Here is a 24,794-nt window from a genome sequence, read left to right as displayed (position 1 = left end):
GTCAACTTCAATATAGGTTAACAAAGGTATTAATATTTATATCAAAGTTAAAAGTTTAAATTTCTAGTCGTTCAACTGAGCAAACAAATAATTGTGTAGGATGTTAATTTTAGTTTTAATTAATATATGCATTGATTTTGTAATATTATTCTCTACTCTTTCATTTTTGTCTTTAAAAAAAAAAATAATTTAGCTATAATTTTTAAATCTAGAGCAGTGTTAGAAGTCATGCAATTTTATTTTTTTTAATTAGAAAAAAAAACAGGCCTAGAATCCCACTCAAGGTAGAGCCCAACTTTGTGCTAAAAGCTTCTGATGGCAGTGGATGGCGGGGGCATTGCCGAGGGCCCAAGAGGGGTTCTGTCGAAAAGGCGGGAACTTTGCGGGAAAAGGCGGGGCATTGCCGAGGGCCCTATAATTAATTTACATATTCATGGAAAAACTCCCGAATCGTTTCTGTAATCTGTATAGCTCACTTGAACTGGAAAGAGCACAATACAAACATTCATCTTCTTCTACTTCTGATCCTGCATAGATCGTCGGAAAATAGCGGCAGAGGCAAATTATGGAGGCCCTTTTGAAGGTGAAACACTTTTGGAGTTCGCTTCGATTACTGCGGTTGTTTTTTTGACTTGCATTTATTTGTTGATGAATGACGATGAATGATAATGATAGCGTTTGTAAAAGAAATTTGTGGGGATTGAATTTCATGGGGTTCGCTCGTTGTTGTCTGTAATTGGGTTACTGTTACTGATGTTGCAGAGTTACTTTGGATTCTCGGCTTTCAGGCCGTATCAGAAAGAAGTCATTCAGTACATTCTTCAAGGGAAGGATTGCTTGGTGGTCATGGCCACTGGAAGTGGGAAGTCCTTATGGTAGCTGGTTCTTCTACCATTTGGGTTTTTCTTTTTCATTAATTGCTTTTTATGGGGTTTGCATATTCTTATCTTTTTAACTATTGATTGATTTTATCTTTACTTGTCAAAGTTATCAGGTACCGCCTTTGGTTGTTGGGAAGACTGGCATAGTTGTTAGCCCTCTTTTATCTTTAATGCAAGATCAGGTAATTAGTTGTTGTCATTATCATATAGTTCTATTGATCCTCTTCTGCTATTGGGTTTTAGACTTCATATTACTTTGTGCTTTTAAGCGATTTTGGATTATTGACTTTGTAGGTAATGGCATTGAAACAAAGAGGCATAAAGTCTGAGTACCTTGGAAGTACTCAGACTGACCCCACTGTTCAAGGCAAGGCAGAGCGCGGTGAGTATAATGTGTTGTTCATGACACCAGAGAAGGCATGCTCTGTTCCTACCAGGTAGAAATTCTGTCTATTGCCAATTTTATGTCTTCATTTTCTTCTCACTTTCTCTTTACGAGCTTTCATTTCCTTTGTATTTTATTCATCCAATCCCTCGTCCATTTTATCCCCCATTCTTCTCTCTGCCGTCTTGTTTTACCATAAGTTCTATTTGTTATGATCTTCTGTAGAGACAGAAATAATTCTTAAATTATAGTGAATAATTACTGTGGATATCATAATTGTAGAATGAAATTATGGTCCTCGAGGATCCCGAGGAAGAATAATGTTTTTTTTTGTACAACATGTGGAGGTGGGGATAATGTTCATACAATTGAATCCTTGCAAGGATGGCTAGGTATTACTAGCTGTACATGATTTTGGGAACAGATTTTATTACTTGTGTTATATCTAGGAATTGGATGTACAGGAGGGATTGTCCAACACTGGAGCCATACCATGTAATTCTAATGGAATTCATATAAATTTTACTTGATGGTGAAATATGTTTTAAATGGCAAATTATATACATGACATTCTATCGTTCTCGTGTGATTTAACCCTATATTTTTAACTTTGTTTTTGCAGCTTTTGGTCAAAATTGCAGAAGGCAGGAATTTGTTTGTTTGCTGTTGATGAAGCACACTGCATTTCAGAGTGGGGGCATGATTTTAGGTTAATGTTTGATCTTTTTCATTTTCCAGACCATATTCTGAGAAATATGGCCTATTGATTGTAAGATTGGTTTTCTATTATTTTATTGTTTCCAATATATGGTCTACATATTGATGTAGTTTATATCTTACATTGGTTAGTTAGTTAAGTTGTTAGGATGTTAGTTGCTGTAAATTGTAGTTACTGTGCAGTTAATAAGCCCAGCAGCCTCTATAAATAGCTGCTGGTTTTCAGTGTTAGTATGATTAATTCTCCTTCAAGAAACTCTGCTGCAAGTTTTGCATCACATATTATCACATCGGCTTATCTAGGCACCATATCTTCAAATTTTCATTTGTGTAATGGGGTTGTGTTTCATACGGTTTGTTAGAATTCAGTTGATGATAGAAAGTAGTGGATGTGGTTTTCAGAAGTTCACGTATTCCTACATCAACCGGCAATACGTTGATTGTTGCACTATCAAAGAGAGGAAAAAGTTTCTCTTGAATTAACTTTTGAGGCTGAGATAGCTCATAGACACCAACAAGTGGTGTCTTGGAGGGCTGAGTTGATAGTGAAATTCAACTGAAGTCAACGTGTGGCGTGTGAAAACTTTCAGATGTGGTGTTAGGAAACACTAAGAGGAGAGGGGTAATATGGTTTTTTTCTTAAATAATTATTTTATTTGAAGCAAAGATGACCAAAGGACAAGAGGAAAGGGTCGAGGACTGCACCTTAGCCAGTTAGACAAGTGATATTAATTTAGATGTACTATTTTCAACATGGAAAGTCTCTAGGGAGAAAATCCTTTGCTCCTTGCTTGATTAAGTGGGAAGCGTCGGGATGGGAAAACATAATTTTGGGTTTTTTTTTGTTTTGATCACGGAGTTCATTTTTCTTATTTCTCGTGCTTGTCTTTATTTTTCTCTTTGATCTCTTGGGTTCTGGTTCACAGGGTAGAATACAAACAGTTGGACAAACTACGTAATGTTCTATCAGGTCTTCCATTTGTCGCCCTGACTGCAACTGCAACTGAAAAGTAGGTAACTAAATTTCTTCCACAAGGTCGGATTACACGTGTTACTTTTTCTTTTTCAACGCCTTTGTTATTTGGTTTTATTATTATCCCTCAGCATATCTCTCACATCCCGCATCCCCATGGTTTGTTTAAAGTCCTGCTCTATCTGTGATGAACTTTCGAGCTTGAAGATTAATCTTTGAAAATCAATCTTACTATTATTTATTAAGATAGAATTTATTTGCTCTCTTGTACTCTTTCATTCTTTTCCAATGAAAATTTGGTTTCTTATTGAAAAGACAATCTAACATAAAAGCTTTATCTCTTCTTCTTTTGTTGAAAATTTATTTATGCCATGGCGTCAGGCGTTTGCCACATATCTTGTCCTTTTATAATTGATGGCAGAATGGTTGTATTGGCTTTCTATTACAAGGCATACTAATGACATTGCCTACAGCTCCATTCAATAATTTGGTGCAGTTTTTTATGATGTCTGGCATTATATTTTTTTGTTAATTTTCATAAACTATTTCAATAAAATTTTCTTTGTGAGCCGAATCCTTTTTGTTTTATTTCTTATATTGCTCCAGGGTTCGATTTGACATCATTAATTCTTTGAAGATGAAAGGTCCACAAGTTACCATTGGTTCATTTGATCGGACAAATCTTTTTTATGGAGTCAAGTCTTTTAATCGTGGTGCATTATTCTTGAATGAGCTTGTGCTTGATATCTCAAAATATGTGGCCTCTGGTGGTTCAACTATCATTTACTGCACTACAATTAAAGATGTCGAGCAGGTATATTCTTTTGCTTCTTACAAACACCAATACAAGTTCAATGCACTCTAATAATCATAGATAAGAATATGACTATCATATTCCAATTTCAAATTTCTGGTCACACTTCTTTGTAAGATTTTATATGCCTTCATGTTAGGCAATTGCCATGATCTGTGAAAGAATCAGGTTAATACTGAATTTGCTGACCAGCTTTTTGTGAACTTCAATCCACATTTTCACAGATATTCAAGGCGCTTGAAGAAGCAAGGATTAGTGCTGGAATCTATCATGGTCAAATGGACAAGAAATCACGTGCAGAGTCCCACAGGTCACACCCCCAGTTTGTGGTTCTTATGGAGATAAATTATATCGATCCCTCTCTAATCAATAGTGCTGGCAACTATTTTCCCCTTTTCTTTTGTCATATCTGAGCTTTTGTAGCCTCTTGTTCTGTGTGCTTCTCCGAGTGTAATCCTTTGTTATTTTATTTTTTAATCAGACTATTTATAAGGGATGAACTTCAAGTCATGGTTGCCACTATTGCTTTTGGTATGGGCATTGACAAACCGAATATAAGACAAGTGATACATTACGGCTGTCCAAAGAGTCTAGAATCTTATTACCAGGAAAGTGGACGATGTGGTAGAGATGGTATGGCTTCTGTTTGCTGGCTTTATTACACGAGAGGTGATTTTGCTAAAGGAGACTTCTACTGTGGTGAATCACAAACTGTATGAGTTTTGATTTCACCATTATTACATACTATTGTATTGGATGAGAACATGACTTTCCCTACCAGTGTATGTGTATTTAGTTCGAAATTTGAACTGTATGCTTCTTCTGGTTTTGCTTCTTTTTGTTAGGAAAACCAAAGGAGAGCTGTAATGGAGTCATTGATGGCTGCACAGCAGTATTGTTCACTAGCGACTTGCAGAAGAAACTTCTTGCTCAATTATTTTGGGGAAAAATCTCAGTCTGATAAATGTGGTTTGTCTTTTACTTGGTTTTATTTGTTAAGTTTTGTGAACTGCCATGACCTTCTTCTAGTAATCAACTCTCAATTTCACACAGTACTTCTAACCTTGAGCTAGCATTTCTTTCTCTTAATTCCTATCATTCTATTTTGTGAAAAGCACCTTGTCATGCGTGTTTTGTCTTATTTTTATTTTTTGACCAAATGGTTTGGGAGTGTCTCCCTGGAGGATTATACCGGGCGTTTAGCACAAGATTTCTGTTAGCATTTATTGCACCAATTGTCAAGGGCGAGGCTCTAAAGCAATTTATAGAAGTCCTTGGAAATTTTTTTGGGGTAAGAAATCAGATTTTGGGAGGGAAAAACTTGAGTCTGTACTTAATCCTTAAACACTTGATTCCTTCGATTCTATCCACTGCCAGCGACTAAAGCATTTAGACATAAGACAGTCTTTGAGTTTCTCAGAAATTTGGAATCTCAAAACCACCTTCTTGTCCAATGCCCGTTTACATAGAGGCTGGGTAGTTGTTGCTGGATACTTCCAACTGTGCTTGGTATAGTGTACCCCTCTTTCAGTCCAACATTATTTTGAAAAAGATACTTACTTTTCACCCTTTCAAACATAAGAGAAGTGTTGCCGATTTGTGTGGCCACATGCCTTCTCTAGGAAATGAGGATGAAAATGAATCAATAACCATTCCATAGTTATTCCAACGAGGAGGGATAGACTTGGGATAGAGCTCACTTCATTTTTTTGATAAGAAACCACTATTTTTTAGGATAAAGCTGCCTTGATAGATTCTTTTTTTTGTGAATATCAAGCATACGGCTTTTTGGTGGGTTTCTACACACCAAAAGGCTTTTTGTAATTATAGTCTTCTTTTGATTATGCAAGATTGGAAAGCTGTGATTGTATAGTCCTTTGGGGAGGGTTATCTCCACTCTCCGCCTTTTAAGTTGTTTTGCCCCTTTTTTTTTGGGTGTTTTCTCTAATATACCTCTTTTGTCTCTTATCATTAAAAAAAAAAAAAGAAACCACTATTTTATTGAGAAAGGATAGAGCTCACTTCATAACCCATTGATGAAAATGTTGGTCCTCCTGATCGATTAAAAATGTTATCTTAAGCTTTTTCTGTATACTTTGTCCTTCTTTGGTCAGGTTTGTCCAGTCTTAGGGCCTTCTATTGATGTTTTCTCTCTCCAAAGGTGGAGTATTTGATTTTTCTTGATCTTCTTTCTTACTCCACTTTGAGTGTGGTGTTGGAAATAATGATAATGCTTGACTAGATATCTTTATTTGGTCTGTTGAAACTCTATGGTTGAGTTGTTTGATGATGGCACAGGTGACTCTTTTGTTATATATATTTATGAATTTATCGCTTTTGAAATGTTTGTTCAGAAACTTCCCTATAATTTTATTTAGTTTTTGTCTCATTGACATACTCTGGCAGGAAATTGTGATAACTGCATAGTCTCAAAAAAGGAGCGTGACATGTCAAAAGAAGCATTTCTTCTACTGGCCTGCATCCAATCATGCAGGAATAAGTGGGGACTGAACATGCCTGTGGATATTCTTCGTGGGTCTCGTGTAAGTTCTTAGCTTTTGAGACTTTTGAAACATAGATATTATTGGTGAGGTAAGTTTGTTGTTGATTCAAACTTCTAAGCGCTACAATGCTGTTGCTCTTGGCTTTCTCTCTTTTTTTCCCTCCTTCCTTTGGGTGGAAACAAAACACTCTTTCAACCAGAAAATATAAGTTTAGAAAATGTACCTCTGGAGCTCAAAAAACAGGTCTCTAAATATTTACGAAATATAGTAGAAAGTGTATCGTGAATTGAAGCCTTAAGCTTAAATATGTATATATATATATCTTATGTTTCCTCATGATCATTTATCGTAAAAACTCTTTGGTTTATTTTAATCACGTCTCTCATAACAAGGCATGGGCTGCATTTTGTCAGGAAAATCTTTCTTCCCTTGAAAAACTTGCCATATTGCTATTTACTGATGCCGGGGCAACATCTGCTTAAGTGAAACAATTGGAATAGCCTGCTTTCTTGTAGCATGAGTGTCATAAGTTTATCAATTTTGTATGGTGTAAGTGCATTAAATTTGTCATAATAGTTAACCGTAAAACTAGCTTCTCAGCTGGCCACTGAAATAAATGACTGGTAAAACATAGGAGCTAAACATAATTCAGCGTTTTGGTGCAAAAGGAATTTTATGATAGTGCCCTGTCACTTGTTGCATTTTATGTTTATATTCATCTATGAACTGCAGAAGTATTATTTATTTATCAAAAGCATGATTAAGGTATAAATTTGTGCATCAAGTTACTTTTCCAATCCACTCAATCCCTTGGTTGTCACACCCTGTAATTTAGTAGAGCGACTCTCCATGGTATTGCATCGTGAAATTTTCTAAAACGATATTCTGCTTAAGGAATGATCACATTTATACAACTTGGAGTTTTATGAAGTTCAAAATGATTAGTGTTCTTTTCCTTGGGACTTTATAGATCTCATTACATAACAAACATACTTTTTTATTATTTTTTTACTTTTACTTCTCGTTTATGGTTAATCTAACATTCTGTTGTGCTCTTACAGGCTAAAAAGGTACTTGATGCTCAGTTTGACAAGCTCCCACTTCATGGACTTGGAAGAGAATACTCAGCAAATTGGTGGAAAGCACTAGCTAGTCAACTAATTTCTCATGGTATGTGAAGGAACCACATTTTTGCATGGTAATTGATATATTGGAAAAAAGAATTTAATACTAGTGAATGAATTAGAATTTTTTCTTCATGTTTTTAATCTTAATAAAAATAATTTGAAAGATATTGTCTTAATTCTTAGCTTTGTTTGACAAATGTCTCAAGTTAAAAAGTTTGGAGGCAAATGCCTTGGTGGTACTCAGGAAGTGTCTTAAATGTAACATTCCCAACTCATCCTTTAAAATACTTTCAGAAGCGGAGATATTGGGGGTTTTGGCAAGCAAGAGACTGAATCGTTTGGGGAAAAGGATTTGTAGTGCTCAGGTGAGGCAATGTTGAGAGGCTTGGAAGGTAAACAAATAAGAGACTTGGAGGTTGGGGCAAAAATATTTTTAGGGTATACGTGAAGAGACGTGGACAACTGGTAGACTCCGGAAAATACAAACGATTTTTTTTTTTTTTTTTTTTGTGATTTGAATAGTCACATTTCATATCTGTTTATAAAGTTCTACCTCTTAACCACCATGAGTTGATCTAATGGTCATTAGGTGCCAATAGAAAAGGTAAAGAGTTAGGGGAAATGAGTTCAAACCACAGTAAGAATTTAATATCCTAGAATTCCTTGGTAACCCGATGTAGTACAGTAAGTAAGCCAGTTATCCCGTGAGATTAGTTAATGTGCACTTAAACTGGTCTGGACACTCACAAATATCAAAAGAGATAAAATAAAAGTTTTACCTCTTCAATCAATTGTCTAAATAAGTATGATCCTGGTTGAAAGAAGCCTCTGGACTTATCACAAGATCTTTGCCAAAATCTTAGATGTGTACATGAAATAGTATAGAAGAGGTTCTTTGGCATGGCAGCCTATGACACAACTTTTTAATAAATTTATAATTAGTGTGTGCGCTAAAAGAAGGATATAATTTCTCATAACTACACCTTACTATGTCTTATGTATATGACCGTTAGATATAATTTTGGTTTGGCTTTCGACATATATATTTAAACAACTTGTAGATGGCAAATGGAAAACTGACCAAAGTTGTAGGGTGGGAAAAAGTGAGTCATCCACAGGGAAATCAAAACTGACTGAAATCAAATAAGCGGATAAAAAGAGATATATTCAGGTCTGATATTCATAAAACCAACTCTGGCTATTTGTTCAGTCGAACCAACGAGACTGACTTAGTAGGTTTCAACTTGTATCTCCAGTGGCCATTGATCCCATATTTGTATAATTATAATTCAAATATATCCGTATTGCCTTCTTGACTGGAATTGCTTGTCTTGCTTCTTTTTTTCTTTTTTCCCCCTTTTATAATAAGAACTAGTTTATCATTTTTAATTGTAATGTGTAACACGTTTTGTAAAAAATTGTACTTTGGTGCAGGCTATTTGACAGAGAACATACGTGATGTTTACAGAACCATTAGGTCATCTACTTTCACTCGATCTCTTACTTTTGCAACTTACATAACTTTAGAATCTTTCAGTCGTCCATCTGCTTTTATCATTAATCCCATGGTAGCTTGTAACTTGTCAAATATCAACGGGAAGTTCTTATTTCTTGTCTAAAAAGAATCCCATTTTCTCCCAATTATCTGAATTTGATACTGAAAATGAGAATGATCATTCCTTCTTGACAATAGTATCAGTGCAAAAGGAGAACAATTTCTCCATTCTGCCAGACATGACTCCCAACCACCTCTAGTTTTGCCAGTGACGAGCGAAATGATTGGTGAGAATGGAGATGACAGCACATTAAGTGAAGCCGGGAAAGTGGAAAATTTGGCTACTTTGAAGAGTGGACTTTCAGAGGTTTGTATGTTAAATGCTAATTCTTGAACATTCATGCGTCTCTCCTTGTTTTTTCTTTGTCAGTCAAATCATATTCTGATCGGTAAATCATATTCTGATCGGTCCATTTGTATTATTTTTACCCAGGCTGAGGCTAAACTCTATCAAATGCTTTTAGAAGAGAGGATGAAGCTTGCGAGAAGAGCTGGAACTGCTCCGTAGGTTTTGTAAATACTTTTAAGTTGTTCACTATGAAAACTGGCACATTTCATCATCTTTTACGTGTTATTTATGTCGGTGGTTTATATGAAAATTTTTTCTTATATTTTATCCTTTGATACTTTTTTTCTGCAGATATGCCATATGTGGCGACCAAACAGTTAAACGAATTGCATTAACTAGACCATCTACCAAGGCAAGGTTAGCAAATATTGATGGTGTGAACCAGGTATATCCTTAGTGAGGAAATGACTATATCTTCTTTAACTCACATGGATTTGAAGTTGTCAACACTATAGTTATGTGTGCTTATTTGGCATGTGTTACTCGGAAGTCTGCACCTCGTAAATGTGTAGATCTCTACAAAATTCTTTGAATTTCAATGCATTTTTTTTATCAAAATATTGTGTAATCCACTTTAATTCATCTAGATTTGGAGTTTGGCTGCATTTTCTTGCACGTTAGTCAGAATTAGTCACATTCAAGTTTTAGCTATTAGATTTTACCTAGCAAAAGTTGTGAGATTGTTGTTTGTTCTGTCAATGACATGGTTATTAGATAATTCAGTATGGGGAGAGTTAGCAGATCAATGTTAATGTTCCACAATAAAAAATTTTAGGTGCTTTTCTCTTTCAAAATGCTTTGAAACGGCACCAACTCACCAGAGCACGAGGCGGTGTCACTAGGTGATCATGTCAGATTTTTGTATTATCTTATTTTTATTTAAATTTTTTTTTTTGTAAGCTCAACCATAATAAAAAATGATGTTGAATTTTGAGCAATAAATTTTATGATCAAAATATTGAAATCATATATTAGATGATTGGAATAATTCTTGTTTGTATGCTAGGGGGGTGAACATTGATTATTGTCAAGCACTAGAAATAGATGATCTCTACTAGCATTTGATGGTCTCTTGGGATGTGCAATAAACACGCATAAAAGGCCGTATCACATCGAGATGTCGATTTATTTTTTGCCTCTAGTGAGATGGGGAATTAGTAACCCCCTCCTTGTCAAGTACCACTGATACAAATAATGCATCTTAAGTGATTAGGCTGGGATGAAATTCGGACCAACAGTCTTCAGCTCATGGGCTATGTTTCCCCAGTTAATATTTGTCAATGATGGTCCAACTTTGAATTTTTTAGGTTTATTTGGATTTTAATGAGCTTGTAGGTATTATAGTTTTGATCATTCATACCAAAATAATGAATAAATTTTTTAAAACTAAGTGATAATTTCATTGTTTTCTTATTGATAATTGGGGTACTACGAGTTCTCCTTGAATTATGCCATGGTTTACCCCTTCTAATCTCTAGGAAGGTTTTTCCCTCCTCAAGACTAGTTCAGAAGATGATAATTGTTCACGTTAGTGTTAGAAATATTAGAGATATTATTAGGATATTAGAGGGACTCATTTGTCACTAATTGGAGTTATTAGTGAAATGTGTTGAAAATAGAGCGAGTTGGAGAGTTTGGAGGTAGGCAGAATTTGGAAGATTAATTTTGGGAGAATCCAGGCCTCTCGAAGTGCTTGTAGTATTGCAATTTTTATTTTATAAAGTAATATACTTTCAGAGTTGTTTTCTGTCAATTTCCATTGGAAAATCGGGTTCCTATCAGTTATTTAGTTTCAACCTGGAGCTTGTACCCAAGACCGGTAAATGTACTAAGTGTTTATTGAACTTCAATCACTACAGCACCTACTAAAGATGCATGGAGATCAAATTCTTCAAGCAGTGAATCATCTATCACAACAAGTTGGTCTTTCACTGGATGGAGAATGTAATGAAGAAGGAAATGGACAAGGTACTACAACAAGGAAACTCTATACAAACTCCAACCAACCGCGACAGTTGGCCCCGGCAAAGTTTGAAGCATGGAAAATGTGGCATGAAGATGGTCTATCTATCCAGAAAATTTCTGTAAGTAATCTCTTCTTCCCTATAAACCTGACTTACAACTTTGAATCAATCAAGAGCGTTGGAAATGCAGAATAGAACTTGGAATTTTAAGAATTTTTAGTTACTTTAGACCTGAATAAGTAGTTCAAGGACTATGATGTTTGCTGTATAAGTTACAACTGGTGCTAAAAAGCTAACTCGATGAAAGAAAGAGACTATTTAGAAAGTGAGCCTGAGTTAGACTTTTGAGCATTGTGTTTTTAAGTGAACCACTTTTCTATAAACATGTTTCAAAAACTTTAAAAGCAGTTTTTTGGTGAAACTAATGGAGGTGGATGCAAGTTTGCTCAGACACTCACATATATAAGAAAAGTAACTTTAACATGTATAAAGAATTTTCAAGATTATGTAACGAACACCATGAAAATTTGAGCACTTTTTACAATCTTGAAGTGATATATGTCAAGCTTATTGTTTTACTTCTATGTTTTTGTGACTATTCCTCTTTTCCCAGTTATTTACATTACTCTGATGACATCACTATTTGTTTGGAGAATAGAACTTCCCTGGTAGATCAGCCCCTATCAAAGAGACTACTGTTTCTGCGTATATTCTTGATGCAGTCCAGGAAGGATATGCAATTGACTGGAATAAATTCTGTGGTGAGATTGGACTTACAAGTCGGATATTTTCTGATATTCAAGCTGCTGTTTCGAAAGTCGGATCGGCAGAGAAGTTGAAGCCTATAAAAGATGAATTACCAGAGGAAGTGAGTTGGATATGTAAATTTCACCTTCTTCTATTGCTTTGTCTTATTTTTAAATATGACAGCAGCCATCCATGCCTTCAGATTCCTTGTTCCTTTTGTGCTTCTGCTAGTCAAATTTTCGACGAACGTCGGTGTATGACTGGAAATTGATATTTGGATGGCAGATAAATTACGCACACATCAAGGCTTGTCTTACAATGCAAAGCTGTGGAATATCCCCTGAGGGCACCCTAACCAGCAGCCACCAGGAAAGTAAAACCGACGAACCACTGAATGGTATGTCGAAGTTTTCAGGGAGTCCAACTTCAAAGCAGCAGAAAGAAGAACCTTGTGATATCGAAATGCCATCAAATAAAGGAACAACATTTATTCCTTCAACCGAGGAACTTCCCATAACATTAAAACGTCAGAAAGTCTGTGAAGTGCAGGAAGAAAGTCACATTCTAGCAAAAGCAACCGAGAGCTCGCTAGTAGAGTGGCTAAAGAACAACAACGATGGGGTATGTTAAATAGACTCAGAATTAAGTGTTTTTTCTTGTACAAATATGTCTGCGCACTTCATAGTAACTTGGTTTAAGTGAAGAAGACTGCAATGTGGTGATGATATTGCAGGTTACAGTTTTGAATATGATGGAGCACTTCAAAGGAACTGAAGAAGAATCTCTAGTTGCTCTACTAAATGCTCTTGAAGGTGATTTTGTGATATATAAGATAAACAATGTCTACAAGCTCATGTAAGTACTAAACCTTTACTCTAAATCCTCTAATCTTGTGAATGGGGGACTAAACTAAATGCAAGTTTTTTTTTTCTTTTTTTTGGTCATATGGGCTTGACAAAGATATAGCTCCTCTTTATCTATATTCAGTAGTCAACAATGGAGAAGAATTTGGGCAGTTGAAAAAAACAAGGCTAAGGCTCATGTTTGTGTCATTTTTTAACTTCATAGGAAAAAATTGGTGTGACATATTGATTTAAGTAAGAAGTGACGATTTGACAATATGTGACAAAGTAGGGATGAAATAAAGGGACGCCAACAAAAACTAGGTGAGCAAGTGGAAAATATTATAAATCGAATTCTTAGAGTTAAGAAACTCTATTGTGTCGTACCAAATCATTCTTCATTAGTCCAATCATCATGTCACACCAATATTTAAATAACAATATTAATGCTAGGGACCAATGTATTAGATTAAAATCGTTTTTGGTAGGATGGAGTTCTTAGCGGATAGTTTTCGTATCCCTGTTTTTTTTTTTTGTCTTTTTGTATTCTTTCATTTATTCAATTAAGTCTTGGTTTCTTGTTTTATTATTATTTGAAATGTTAGGTATTTATTGAATCAAAATTGTAAGTTTAGAAATGTGGTTGAAGGTTTTTTTTAATGTGTAAGGATTAAATAAAGACAATTATTGAAGGTAAGAGCCTAAATTTATAATTTCACATTTTTCAAGAGTGTTAGTTGTTACTTCTTCGTTTTGTATTAAGTGCCATTTTAAATTGAAAAAGTTATCTGTTTCAAAAAAAAAAAGATTGAAGTTAAAGTGAGCATAGTTTAGCGATAATTGACATAACCTCCAACATGAAGTTGTGAGTTCGAATCCTCACAAATTTTTGGATTGGATTGGGTTGGGTCACTGGGTTCTTCTTAATTTCAAATTCCAGATCCAAATAAATAAATCAAAGGCAAAGTTCCATATCAAAATAAATCTTTCTTTTTCTAGGAATAAATCAAAACAAATCAAGAGCATTACAAGTTCCAAATCCAAACAAATCAAGAGTAAAATTTCAAATCAAAACAAATTAAACATTACAAGTGTTTCAGAAGAAAGAAGGGAGAAAAAACTACACAGACATTTATAAAAAAAATCCCAACTTTAACATTCAACAACAGTTACAAAAGTTTATGAGACAAAGAGACGGTGGCAATCAACGATACGACTGTCGACATACGGCAATGACGGGCGATGATCTCCGGCGTAGGATGACGAAAGACGACCTACAACAACGGAAGATGACCAGTAGAGACAAATGACGGCAATGGGCGGCTGCAGCAACAAATAGCAACGACGAGCGATGAGAGAGGTGGGATATGTGGGAGGAGGAGGGGAGACAAACAGTAACGAAATTAAAAAGGTATAATTTCGGTTCGAACTGAATTTTTGTTGATCGAACTCAGAATCGAACCGAATTATTTGGTTCACCTAAAATTTAACCCAACCCAACCCAATTCCTTATCTAACCCAACCCAACCCTTACGGTTCGGGTTGGGTTGCCCAGATTCTTCGGGTTGTCGGTTCTTTTGAACACCCTTATGTCTACCTCATTAAATTAAAGCATAAAGTATTTTCTATTCAAGTATGTTAGACTAATACTTTATTTTGTCAATATTTTTCAATAATAAAAGTTTGATTAGGGTAAAATGCGTCCAAACAACCTATCTTACTAATAACAATAAAGAACTAAGCCACCCAGAAAGAACTAAGTCACTCGGAAAGAAGAAAGTTGAAAAAAAACGTAGAGATTTCTGAATAACTCAACCTGGTTATCACTTGTCTTCTTGTTGATGGGGAATCCGCTCTCGAAAAATGTTATACATAAGAGATGAAATTGAAAAGATACGAATGATGTTTTGGCAGGAAGTTTGACAACTATCAAAATGCATGGAATGTAGGTTTGGCATTTTTTTCCTCTTGTTTTTTTTGTTGCAGATTTTGATCTTATCTTAAAATCCTTTGCCTTCATTTTCCATAGGTAGTAATCTGTATTTTTCTCATAATTCCAAAGAAAGGACAACAATTTTCTGAGAACCATTATAAAGAAATGCAACAAAAGAAGTTTTGTCTCCACTATATCTCATAGCATATCATCCATTTACAGTGAGGAGATGGTAACTATTTTATCTCTCCTTTTTTTTTTTAGTTGAAAACAAAATGATGTAGATTCATCTTTATAAAAATTATAAATTTATTTCTATTTTGTTTCTGTTTTATTATTTATTTATTTATTTATTATTATTTTTTTAATTCTCAATTCAACCCTTAAATCATTTAAAATTGTCCATTTTACTTGAGTATTAAAATTTTTTCAGTTAACTCCTCTAAAAAAAAACCTTTGAAGATTTGTAAATATAAAATTGACGGGTCATTAAATTGTTGTTTTATTAATATATATTTGGATAAGTACACAAATCACTTGAAAAAGTTGGATTTTATTGATAAGCGGGTTGGATTTTGTTCATAAGTAAATTATAATTGTCTAATTATAATTCAAATAATATTATCTAACATATCTTGTTAAAATAATAATTTAATCAAGCATTAACTATATCGGAGAACAAATTAAAAGTATATAGAAATATATGATTGAGTATTATAATTCTGTGCGAATATTTGAGCCTACTTTTTGTAAGAAGTTATCAATAATTTTACCAGTTAAATTGCACTTACATGAGTGTATGCTTTTTAAAAGAATTGAGAAAAATGAATTTAATGGAACTCCAACGCATGTAATATTTAGATTCAATTTAAATAAGTTAATCCTAACGTGTTGAACCGAAAAAAATTAATTAAAATAATCTATCAAGTTCAAGAGACAATGGTTTAAATTAAAAATACAAAAAATGCAATTAATTCAACTCCTACAATTTGGGATGGTTTGTACCATCTTTAAGAAGAAAAAAAAAGATGATGAACAAAAAGTTTGATGGGAAGAATTGGAACAAAATTGAGGATTAAATATTTTTTTAATTTTTTTTTCTCCCTCAATAGACAAATAAAGAGGAGAGAGAAAATAAAAAGAAATGGAAAAACACGTCTGGGAGACAAATTATTGATGTCTGAAATTAACCATTTTTCCGACAGAGTTGTCTTTTCACATATTTTTTAATTTAAACCAATTTGATTCATTAACAATCATTTAAATCCGATTTTTTTTAAACAAAAGCTACTCACTTTCTTCGTAACATCAATAAAATAAAATTTTAAATTTTCCTTATTAAATATTGTTATATCAGCATAAAAATGAAACTCACTCTTAAATTTCGCGAGATGTATACATTTTCACCCAACAAGTATTGCATTTTTTAATCTATATTCAATTTCCATTCATTCATCCATTAATTTTAACAAAAATTAACATGAGAATCTAAAAAAAAAAATCAAGTTTTACATAAATGCACAAAATTAACACCACTCAATGTAACTCGATCAAAATTCACAAATTTCAACCAAAAATTAGCTCCGTTTTTTCTCTTTTCCCTAAAATTTTATTTATTTTGTACCAAATATGTGAACCCATATACAATTTTTTTCTTTCTTTTTTTTTAACAAATCTACCAACTGAAAAACTTATTAGAATGCAATAATTATTTGAGTTTAAGGTAAATATTGTAACTTTTATGCAATTTTAAGGTGTACTTTTTTTAATGAAATTTAATGTTTATAGTAAAAATTATAGCATTGCCAAGTTTATATATTTTCTCTCTAAACAATACTACATAAATTTTCTATTAATGTAGCTAATGGAAGATTAGAGACAAGGACCATTTAAAAATATTTCAAAAACTTCGAAAATTAAATTATAAAATTTTTCAACTTAATTGTGAAACTTGAAGAGCTATAAAACGGTATTTATCATTTTGGTAAGTTCTATAGTTTGGTTCTTTATTTATTTATTGGGGTAACACTTCGGTGTTTTAACTAGTTTTTTTTTTATAATTATTATTATTGGTTGAATTAGGCTTAGGTTGGTAAATTGACAAATTTTAATAGATTTCCAAAATAAATAATAGTAAAAAAAATAAAATAATAATATATAGAAATAATAGACATTTTGGGTTTATTTTAAATGATAAAAAATATTATTAATTAATATCTATTCAATGGATTAGAAAAATATTTTAATATAAAATCAAATCAAGTGACAATTTATTACACTGGTTTTATTTTATTTATTTTTATCAAAATTACACTGGTTTTAATTGATGGCATTTCTTCTACAATAAATTTTCATTTTTTAATTGACATGCTAGATTCAACTTTGTCAATCTTATAGTCAGTACATTATTTATTGCTTTAAATGCATTTCTTTGATATTTTGGAAAGATTATAGAATAAAGAAAAACATAACAAGTAAGCATTTCGTAACGAGTTAAAGATTTATTAATATTTTATCTCTATATTAATTTTATATATTTCTTTTCAGAAAAATATTAATATTATATTTATATCAGTAATATTAATATATATATAGTGATGCTATAGAAATGTGATATTCTATAATGTTTCTATGCCAACTGAAATTTGTGATGCTACAGAAATGTGATATTCTATTATATGTCAATGAAAATTTAGAATTCGTTTGGTACCGTTTCCATTTTTTAGTATTGCGTGGTCCTGAATACTTAAGGATTCAAGAATGATAGAACAAAATTTCATTGAAAAAGGAAACAAAAAAATTATTTTGGCTGTTTTCAAAACTTTTATATAATTTTAATAATATATTTCTAAAAAATATGAAACAATAATAGTTGTTAAATATTTTGATTTCTTGCTCAAATTAGAAACCGGCGGTTAATTTGCTGATTCTAATGAAAATGCTATCTCAAACCAATGAAAAAGTCAATAATTGAAACTTATTTAAAATTTACTATTTTTTATGCAATTAAAATTTAGAATATTAACTCTAAGAAATATCTTTTCCCATTACATCAACATAAAACCACTATCTTTATAAAACATCATTAAAATAATATAATCCTCAAAGATATTCTCGTTTACTTGCCCCAATATTCCAACTTCAAGAATCAATCAACCCCACAAAAAAGAGAAAAAAAAAGGACGAAAATGGTCAATAAGTTCTTCCAATTCCTCTACCATGAAGCTGTTTATAGCCTGTTTCTTGATTCGTATGCATCAACAATGGCGTTTACTTCTTCATTTCCCCCCATAAAAAGAAAAACAAAAAGAAAAATAAAAAAGAAGCAATCTTTGGTTGCCGTTTGGGGACATTCCTCCATTTTTATGTTCACATCCATGCAAAAATCCGCCATTGTTAGGGCCAGAAGAGTCAAATCCCACCACTTGTTTTGTTTCCCAAATCCCAAAACCGGGTTCTGCTTACCGCCAGTTTCCTCTCAATCTTAGGGGCGGCCACCCAACCCCACGAAGCAGATTTCTTCTCCCTTTCTTCCGTTTTCCCTTTTTTGTTTTTGTTAATTTAATTTCCTTTTTCTTCCCCTTTTCAATTTCTCTCCCCCCAGAATGAATAGTAATTCTAGCGAAGCAATTCCTGCTGTTCCAAATGGCCCCTGGTTTTCCCCTCTTTCGCCTCTGTTCCTGTTTCTATATAATATCTTCTCCCACTTCCTCCTTCTGTTCCCACACTCTCCTGTTCTTCGTCCTCTTCTTTTTCTACGGTTTTCTCTCTACGTGTCCGACTCTGGATCCTTGTTTCGGACGCACCCCACTTTCGATTCCCGTCAATTTCCGCTCCTTCTGCCTTATAAACGACGACCCAGATCACATTTCTGCATCGTTCGGCGTTTTTTCGCATCTGGGTTTCTGATTTCAGATTGATTCGTTCCATTTTGAAGCCATTTTTTGCTGCGATTCTTGTCATCGGCGAGGTTTTTGAGGGGGGAAGGAGGAGTAAGGTTCTTTCATTTTTGTTTTGTTTTTTTCTTTATAATTTGATTTGAGTTCCGATGACGACGGAAACGGGAACAATGGGCCAAGGGAGTAACAGAATTGGGCATGTGAATAACGTTCAGTATGTGAAGAGGTGTATTAAGAAGAGGAAATGCAGAAGAATTAAGCGGTCTGTTCCAGTGGTTCCCATGGCGCTTCAGGAACTGTTTCTTTCTTGCCGGGAAGTCTTCAAAGGCCCTGGAACGATTCCACTGCCTTCAGAGGTTGACAAAATCAGCCGCATTCTCGGTATTCTTCTAAATTGAATCTGTTTTCTCTAAATTTTCTGTTTCATTCATGTTTTTAGATTCAGGTTTGTGAAGAAGGGAGGGAACTGTTTGTTTTTTGTCCAGATTTGAAAATCTCAGCTGCTTTTTTTGAATTACATTTTTGGCTAAGTGACATGATTTCGAAAGTTCTGGTGTTCTTGTAAGCATTACTGTTTCTGGGTACATGCATATGATAATAAAGTAGCAGTAGAATTTTTAATCATTATTTATCTCAAGCAATTCTTTGATCTTCCCTTTTGATGATTTGTCATACCACATCAAGTTTGTAGGCTATCCCATCCTATGCTCTTGAATTGTTTAGAGGATTCTTTATTCTTAGACTTAGACCCACAGAGAGAGAGAGAGAGAGAGAGAGAGAGAGAAAAGGAAGGATTTCTTCTGTTGTGGAATAGTGGAAGACAAGCCCTTCCCTTATATTATTTTATGACAATTTTATAAGTTAGGAACTTATTGAAACCACCTTTCTGATGCATTCTGCTTTTGTAATATGCTATCTAGATTCACAATTCAATGCAGCAACACATGATTTGGTGACATTGAAACATTTGATCTGATTTTTTGTTTCTCTTTTTGCCATGTGGGACTTAGTTGAGGCACACAGTATAGCTAGCAGATTTGAAGTATTAAAAAAGTGGGAAGGATTTGGGTTTTGGGTTTGAATTCATGGTGTTTGGAATGAGTATCCAGAAAAACTTGCAGATTTGTAGGAATAGATTCGTCCGCCTAAATACTATATAAAGTCTTAGTTTGGTTACATCGTACACTCAACCGACAACTCTTTCTCTCTAAAAATATTTGTTTATGTTCTGCTTTGTTTTGATAATTATAATTTCTTTTGCTGAAAAGATAAAATAACACAATAGAATATGAGGGATTCTGCATCTAAGCACGTGGTTTTGCCTTTGCTTTGCTTGGGGGAAACTTTTGGGTCCAAGGACATTGGATGCAAAAATCCTTTCTGCACTGAATTGCTTAGCTTATAAAATTTTTCTTGGTTTAAATACTAGTTTGGTACTTGTATTTTCGGCTCTAGTTCATTTTGGTCATTGTATTTTCAAAACGTACATTTTGATTTTTGTAATCTCAACTTTTGTTCACTTTAGTACTTTGATTTCTGTAATCTCAACTTTTGTTCACTTTAGTACTTGTAATTTGAAACATCCATTTTGGCCTATCTACTTTTAAAAAGTGACAATTTTGGTCCTTTATTTTCATTTTTATTTCATTTATTTCTATTATAATTTTTACATAACACTACCGACTACACTCACTAAATTTCTTGAAATGTAGTCAAGATTAAAGGGTTTTCATTGGATATAAAATTTGTGTTAAAATTTTGTAAATTAGGACCAAATTAGTTGCTTTTTAAAATTACAAAGACTAAATAAACAAAAGTAAATAATACAGCGACCAAAATAGTATTTTAATTTTTTTTTCTTTTTTGAAGTTTGCTTATACATGGTTGAATATTCACCAAATTTCTTTTATGTTAATACTGCAGATAATATGAAGGCAGAAGATGTTGGACTTTGTAGTAGTTTGCAGTTTTTCAAGCCCAATGTTCCAGTTAAAGGTTCCCCTAGAGTTACATACACAACCATATACAAGTGTGCCAATTTCTCGGTAAGCCTAATTTTACATTCTAGATTTTTATATTATAATTTGAAAATTTGAAAATTTATAGAACTTTAAATTCTCAACTATTATTAATACGGCTTTCCTTCTCCGCTCTACCACTGGTTGGTCTAGTGGTGAAGCAAGCAAACTCTAAATCTCGAGATTAGTTGAACTGTATATATAACAACATTTTGTTGCTCGGTTCGCAATATCTGATGATATTGTTTCCCTCTTTATACAGTTATGCATCTTCTTCCTCCCAGCAACTGGTGTAATCCCTCTCCATAACCATCCGGGAATGACTGTTTTCAGCAAGCTTCTCCTAGGAAAAATGCACATAAAATCCTATGATTGGGCTGATCAAACGACCAACACAGATGATTCTGCCCCACCTTGTAAAAGTGAGGGGCACCTTCAAAATTTCTCATTAAAATATGAACCCATTGGGAAATTTTATGGCTGTTGTTGACCCTTATGTAATGAAATTTTGCAGAGAGATTGGCAAAGCTGAAAGCTGATGATGTCTTCACATCACCCTGCAGTACCTCTGTTTTGTACCCTACAACAGGAGGCAACATCCACTCTTTCACTGCGATAACGCCATGTGCGGTTCTTGATGTGCTTGGACCTCCTTATTCTATGGAGGACGGTCGAGATTGTTCGTATTATAAGGAGCATCCCTATGCCTCTTTTCCAAGTAAGTTCCACTCATGTTCTTTTTTTAATCTCGGAAGTTGACTTTAGGAAGCTTGTAAGGGGTGCAAAATGGGGCTGTTTTTTGTTTGGTTGTGTTCTGAAAATCTGTTTTTGTTGAGTTGCTTTTTTCTTGTTTTTATTTTTTAGCTTATTATTATTATTATTATTTCTTCATAAAAATATTTTAATTATTATTTGGGTTAAAAAAAACTTTTTGTCACTGTAATTTCCTTGGAGTAACAATATAGTCTGAAATGATTTAGTCTTCGTACTTTCAAATTGGTAACAATTTAGTCCGTAACAATTTAGTCCCCATAGATTAAAATATTTACAATTTAATCCCTACGGTGGAAAAATCCCATCAAAATTATGTGTTGTTTTTTTTATTATATATAATGATTTAATCTTTTAATTTATAAACACATTTAGTCTCTTGATCTACATATATAAGATATCCTATTAAATCTAAAGAACAATTTTCATGATAGGGATTAAATCTTTACAAACTTTAAATTACATAGATTAAATTGTTATATATTAAAGTTTAGAGACTAAATTGTTGTTACAAACTTGGAGTAAATTGTTACTTCAATGAACATCAAAAGTGTTTTTAAACTTATTATTTGCAGATTACTCGTCATTTGGAATCACGGGAGTTGTTACTTCAAAATTCTGTGATTTCAAGAAGGGAAAAGAACTGTTCTTGAAAGTGACTTTCTGCCATTTTTCTTCTTCCTTTAATTGTTTTAAAAGAATTCTGAAAAACAACAGTCAGATAGTGAAATTTTGACAAGGACATGAAAGAGTACTTTGGTGGTTTACAGTAATTTTTTTTTTATTATTAATTTTTTGAAATAAAAAAACTAAAACTGTTTCTGAAAACTACCCTTTTTTCATATGGGCTTCAAAGTCATTTATCTTGTTTTTTTTTTAATTTATAAAGATCTTAACAGAATGTTCTCTGAAAAAAGAACACTCTGAAAGTGAAAATTTGACACTGACATGAAAAATAGTACTCCGGCGTTGTTTTCTTGGATTTATTTTAATGGGGGACAATAACATGTTCATGAGCAATAAATAATAACATTAAAACCCTTTAAAACATTATAGTTTGGTGTAACCCATTGTCAGAAAACTGCTAAATCTCTTTCATTGAACACAACAAACTACATGTCCGAGATAGCTTGTCAAGATGATTGTTCGAATACTTGCAAAACCATTGTTTCGATAGCCATGAAGGCTTGTCGATAGACCAATTTGTTGTACAATATGTGTTGTCTTGAAATGGATACAATTTTCCCCCAAAACTTCCCATGGTATTGCCTTGTTCTTATGTTAAGTATTTGCTATATGCAGATGGTGAGATGGCACTAACAAAAGAAGAAGAGGGTGAGAGTTATGGATGGCTAGAAGAAATTGAGATGCCAGAAAACTCTCACATGGATGGAATTGAATACTTAGGCCCTCAGATTATTGAAATTTAAGCCTAATTTGCCCCCATATTCATTCTCCTTTCTGCTCTTCTCTCACAATGACTTCCTCTTGCTTCTTCATTACATTTTTTCCCCTCTTCTTTTGGGTTTAGAAAACTATCTTCTTTTTGACTGTAGAGTGTTTCCAAAAGTCGTGTTCTTTGGTTTTTGTACATAAAAAATGGTACAAAGTTTGTAACTTTCTTTCAAGTCTTCTTTCTTCTTGCTTCCCCCTCCCATGGAAGTTTGTTGAATTTGCTGATCAAGAGTGCAGGAGATGATGATGATGATGATGGAGATCTCTCTTCCTATTTTTTGATGTAGTTGTGGAGTAAAATTTTCAATCAAGTGTTGATATTTCCAATTTATATCTTTATGGATTCAAGTGTTCGGTATCGATGCTTGAAGATAAAAGTCGATTCATAAGAATGTTGAAAAATACTAAAAATTCTGACCAAAATGAATATGAAGTAATGATAGAGCTTTAGAACTATAAATAGTTCATTTATCAATCTAATAGTTGTGCATTGCAATCATACAAGATTTTATCGTTGTGCAAATTTTTGTTGCAAATATTTATAAGGGTAATAGGTGTCTTATCTAGTTTTCGAAATTCAGATCGAAATTCAGATAGCTGTCAATCGGGGTACGAATACTTAATATTAAAAGAAATAAGAGATGTTTTGTAAATTGAATTATATTCGGATGGACTCTGGTGAGGAAAATGCAACTCTCCATCTGATTTTTTCACGTAGATTTATAATATACCTCTCCCAACGTTCCCTTTTTATCATGCTCTATACCACTTCTAAGTTTTCATATTTCACTGCAATTTTTTCCCTCTAATTTAACTTTGTGTGCATCCATGCCTCCTCCATTAAATAAAATGTCGTCTCATGATAGAAATAAAATTGTAGCTCATGTCACATTTTCACAATCGTATGATATTTTCCACTTTGCATAAGTTATCAATTATCATGACTTTATTTTTGGTTTAAGCTAAAAATCTCAAATTAATGGACGTGTTGATACTCATTTATACACTCATGATCTTTTCCTACTCTAACCAACGTGATACTTTAAAAAAAAAAATTTGAGTTCGTTGATTATAAGTTTCATAAAAATATTTGCATTTAATTGATTTTTTTTTTTTAGAGAATGGTGTATATTATTAGTTTGTAAATTCAACAAAAACCACGACTTCTTGGTTGGTGATATATGTCAATTACCGCTTACGTTCGTTTTCAATTTAACCACTTCATTAATTTCTCTTTCAACTCTATTTTCTATGTTCTTCTAAGCCAAGTGACTATACACATCCATTTTTCCACTTTTCGCCACTTTTTTTTTTTTAATTATAATATTTGACAAACATTAATTGTGACGTCATACAGCCCCAATTTTATTGACAATGTTTGAATGGAAACCTAATAGAGATATAGATTTCATCACTTAAAATGAATAATTTTAATAGATGAAATTATATATTTAAGTAGTAATAGTTGATTTTCCCTTTAAAAATGAATATATTAATATATTTGGATATAATAGAATCAAATTGAACTTTTTGCATTTATTTTTCTAACTTAGTTTTAGTTTACTTTCAAAATTAGTTAGATTGATATTTGAAAGAGATGAGAAATAGATGATAGAAGAAGAGATTGATTAGAAGATAACAAGTTGAAGAGTAGCCATTGAAAGATGAATGGTAGTGGATGTAGATTGGTCCAAATAGAAGATCGAAGAAGAATTTGAAGAAAAATGTAAAAAAAAAGGAAAAAAAAGAAAGAGATATTAAAAATATAACTAAAGTTTGTATTTAATAAGTTAACATAGTTCAACTTTTTTTTAGTACGTTAACATAGTTCACATATATATATTAGTTAGTACAACATCT

At 33.0% G+C, this 24,794-nt stretch overlaps 2 protein-coding genes across 4 annotated transcripts; both read left to right on the top strand.

Annotated features, from left to right (window-relative positions):
- The first annotated feature begins 309 nt into the window (after window positions 1-309).
- Window positions 310-12,960, top strand: LOC111021754 (uncharacterized). 2 transcript variants are annotated; one of them, XM_088124675.1, is made up of 20 exons: window positions 310-583; window positions 763-875; window positions 988-1,063; window positions 1,176-1,318; window positions 1,889-1,975; window positions 2,910-2,993; window positions 3,563-3,770; window positions 3,995-4,080; window positions 4,252-4,483; window positions 4,616-4,739; window positions 6,177-6,313; window positions 7,336-7,444; window positions 8,836-8,878; window positions 9,095-9,263; window positions 9,390-9,460; window positions 9,597-9,690; window positions 11,165-11,389; window positions 11,928-12,137; window positions 12,302-12,637; window positions 12,724-12,960. In XM_088124675.1, the coding sequence occupies exons 1-20, from the start codon at window positions 566-568 to the stop codon at window positions 12,736-12,738; spliced, it is 2,580 nt and encodes an 859-aa protein (XP_087980801.1). In that variant the 5' UTR covers window positions 310-565; the 3' UTR covers window positions 12,739-12,960. The 2 variants fall into 2 exon arrangements, with proteins under 2 accessions (XP_087980801.1, XP_022154482.1); XM_022298790.2 differs by having other exon boundaries at window positions 311-583; window positions 12,750-12,960.
- Window positions 12,961-18,054: 5,094 nt separating this feature from the next.
- On the top strand, window positions 18,055-23,265 carry LOC111021769 (plant cysteine oxidase 1). Of its 2 annotated transcripts, XM_022298812.2 has the most exons (6): window positions 18,062-18,783; window positions 18,906-19,071; window positions 20,614-20,735; window positions 20,971-21,130; window positions 21,223-21,426; window positions 22,782-23,265. In XM_022298812.2, the coding sequence occupies exons 2-6, from the start codon at window positions 18,972-18,974 to the stop codon at window positions 22,907-22,909; spliced, it is 714 nt and encodes a 237-aa protein (XP_022154504.1). In that variant the 5' UTR covers window positions 18,062-18,783; window positions 18,906-18,971; the 3' UTR covers window positions 22,910-23,265. The 2 variants fall into 2 exon arrangements, with proteins under 2 accessions (XP_022154503.1, XP_022154504.1); XM_022298811.2 differs by having other exon boundaries at window positions 18,055-19,071.
- The last annotated feature ends 1,529 nt before the right edge of the window (window positions 23,266-24,794 follow it).

Source organism: Momordica charantia, assembly GCF_013281855.1.
Source record: "Momordica charantia cultivar OHB3-1 chromosome 1 unlocalized genomic scaffold, Mcharantia_2.0 BLBB01000001.1, whole genome shotgun sequence".
Classification (NCBI taxonomy): domain Eukaryota; kingdom Viridiplantae; phylum Streptophyta; class Magnoliopsida; order Cucurbitales; family Cucurbitaceae; genus Momordica; species Momordica charantia.
This window is presented reverse-complemented; position numbering and strand designations above follow the sequence as displayed.

Excerpts from the sequence above, each read along its gene's own strand:
- LOC111021754 (XM_022298790.2), top strand. Across the intron at positions 3,771-3,994 it reads CAATTAAAGATGTCGAGCAG|ATATTCAAGGCGCTTGAAGA; the intron begins GTATATTCTTTT and ends ACATTTTCACAG. Across the intron at positions 9,691-11,164 it reads ATATTGATGGTGTGAACCAG|CACCTACTAAAGATGCATGG; the intron begins GTATATCCTTAG and ends CAATCACTACAG.
- LOC111021769 (XM_022298811.2), top strand. The coding sequence starts at position 18,840 with ATGACGACGGAAACGGGAACAATGGGCCAAGGGAGTAACAGAATTGGG. Across the intron at positions 19,072-20,613 it reads CAAAATCAGCCGCATTCTCG|ATAATATGAAGGCAGAAGAT; the intron begins GTATTCTTCTAA and ends TTAATACTGCAG. Across the intron at positions 21,427-22,781 it reads TCCCTATGCCTCTTTTCCAA|ATGGTGAGATGGCACTAACA; the intron begins GTAAGTTCCACT and ends TGCTATATGCAG.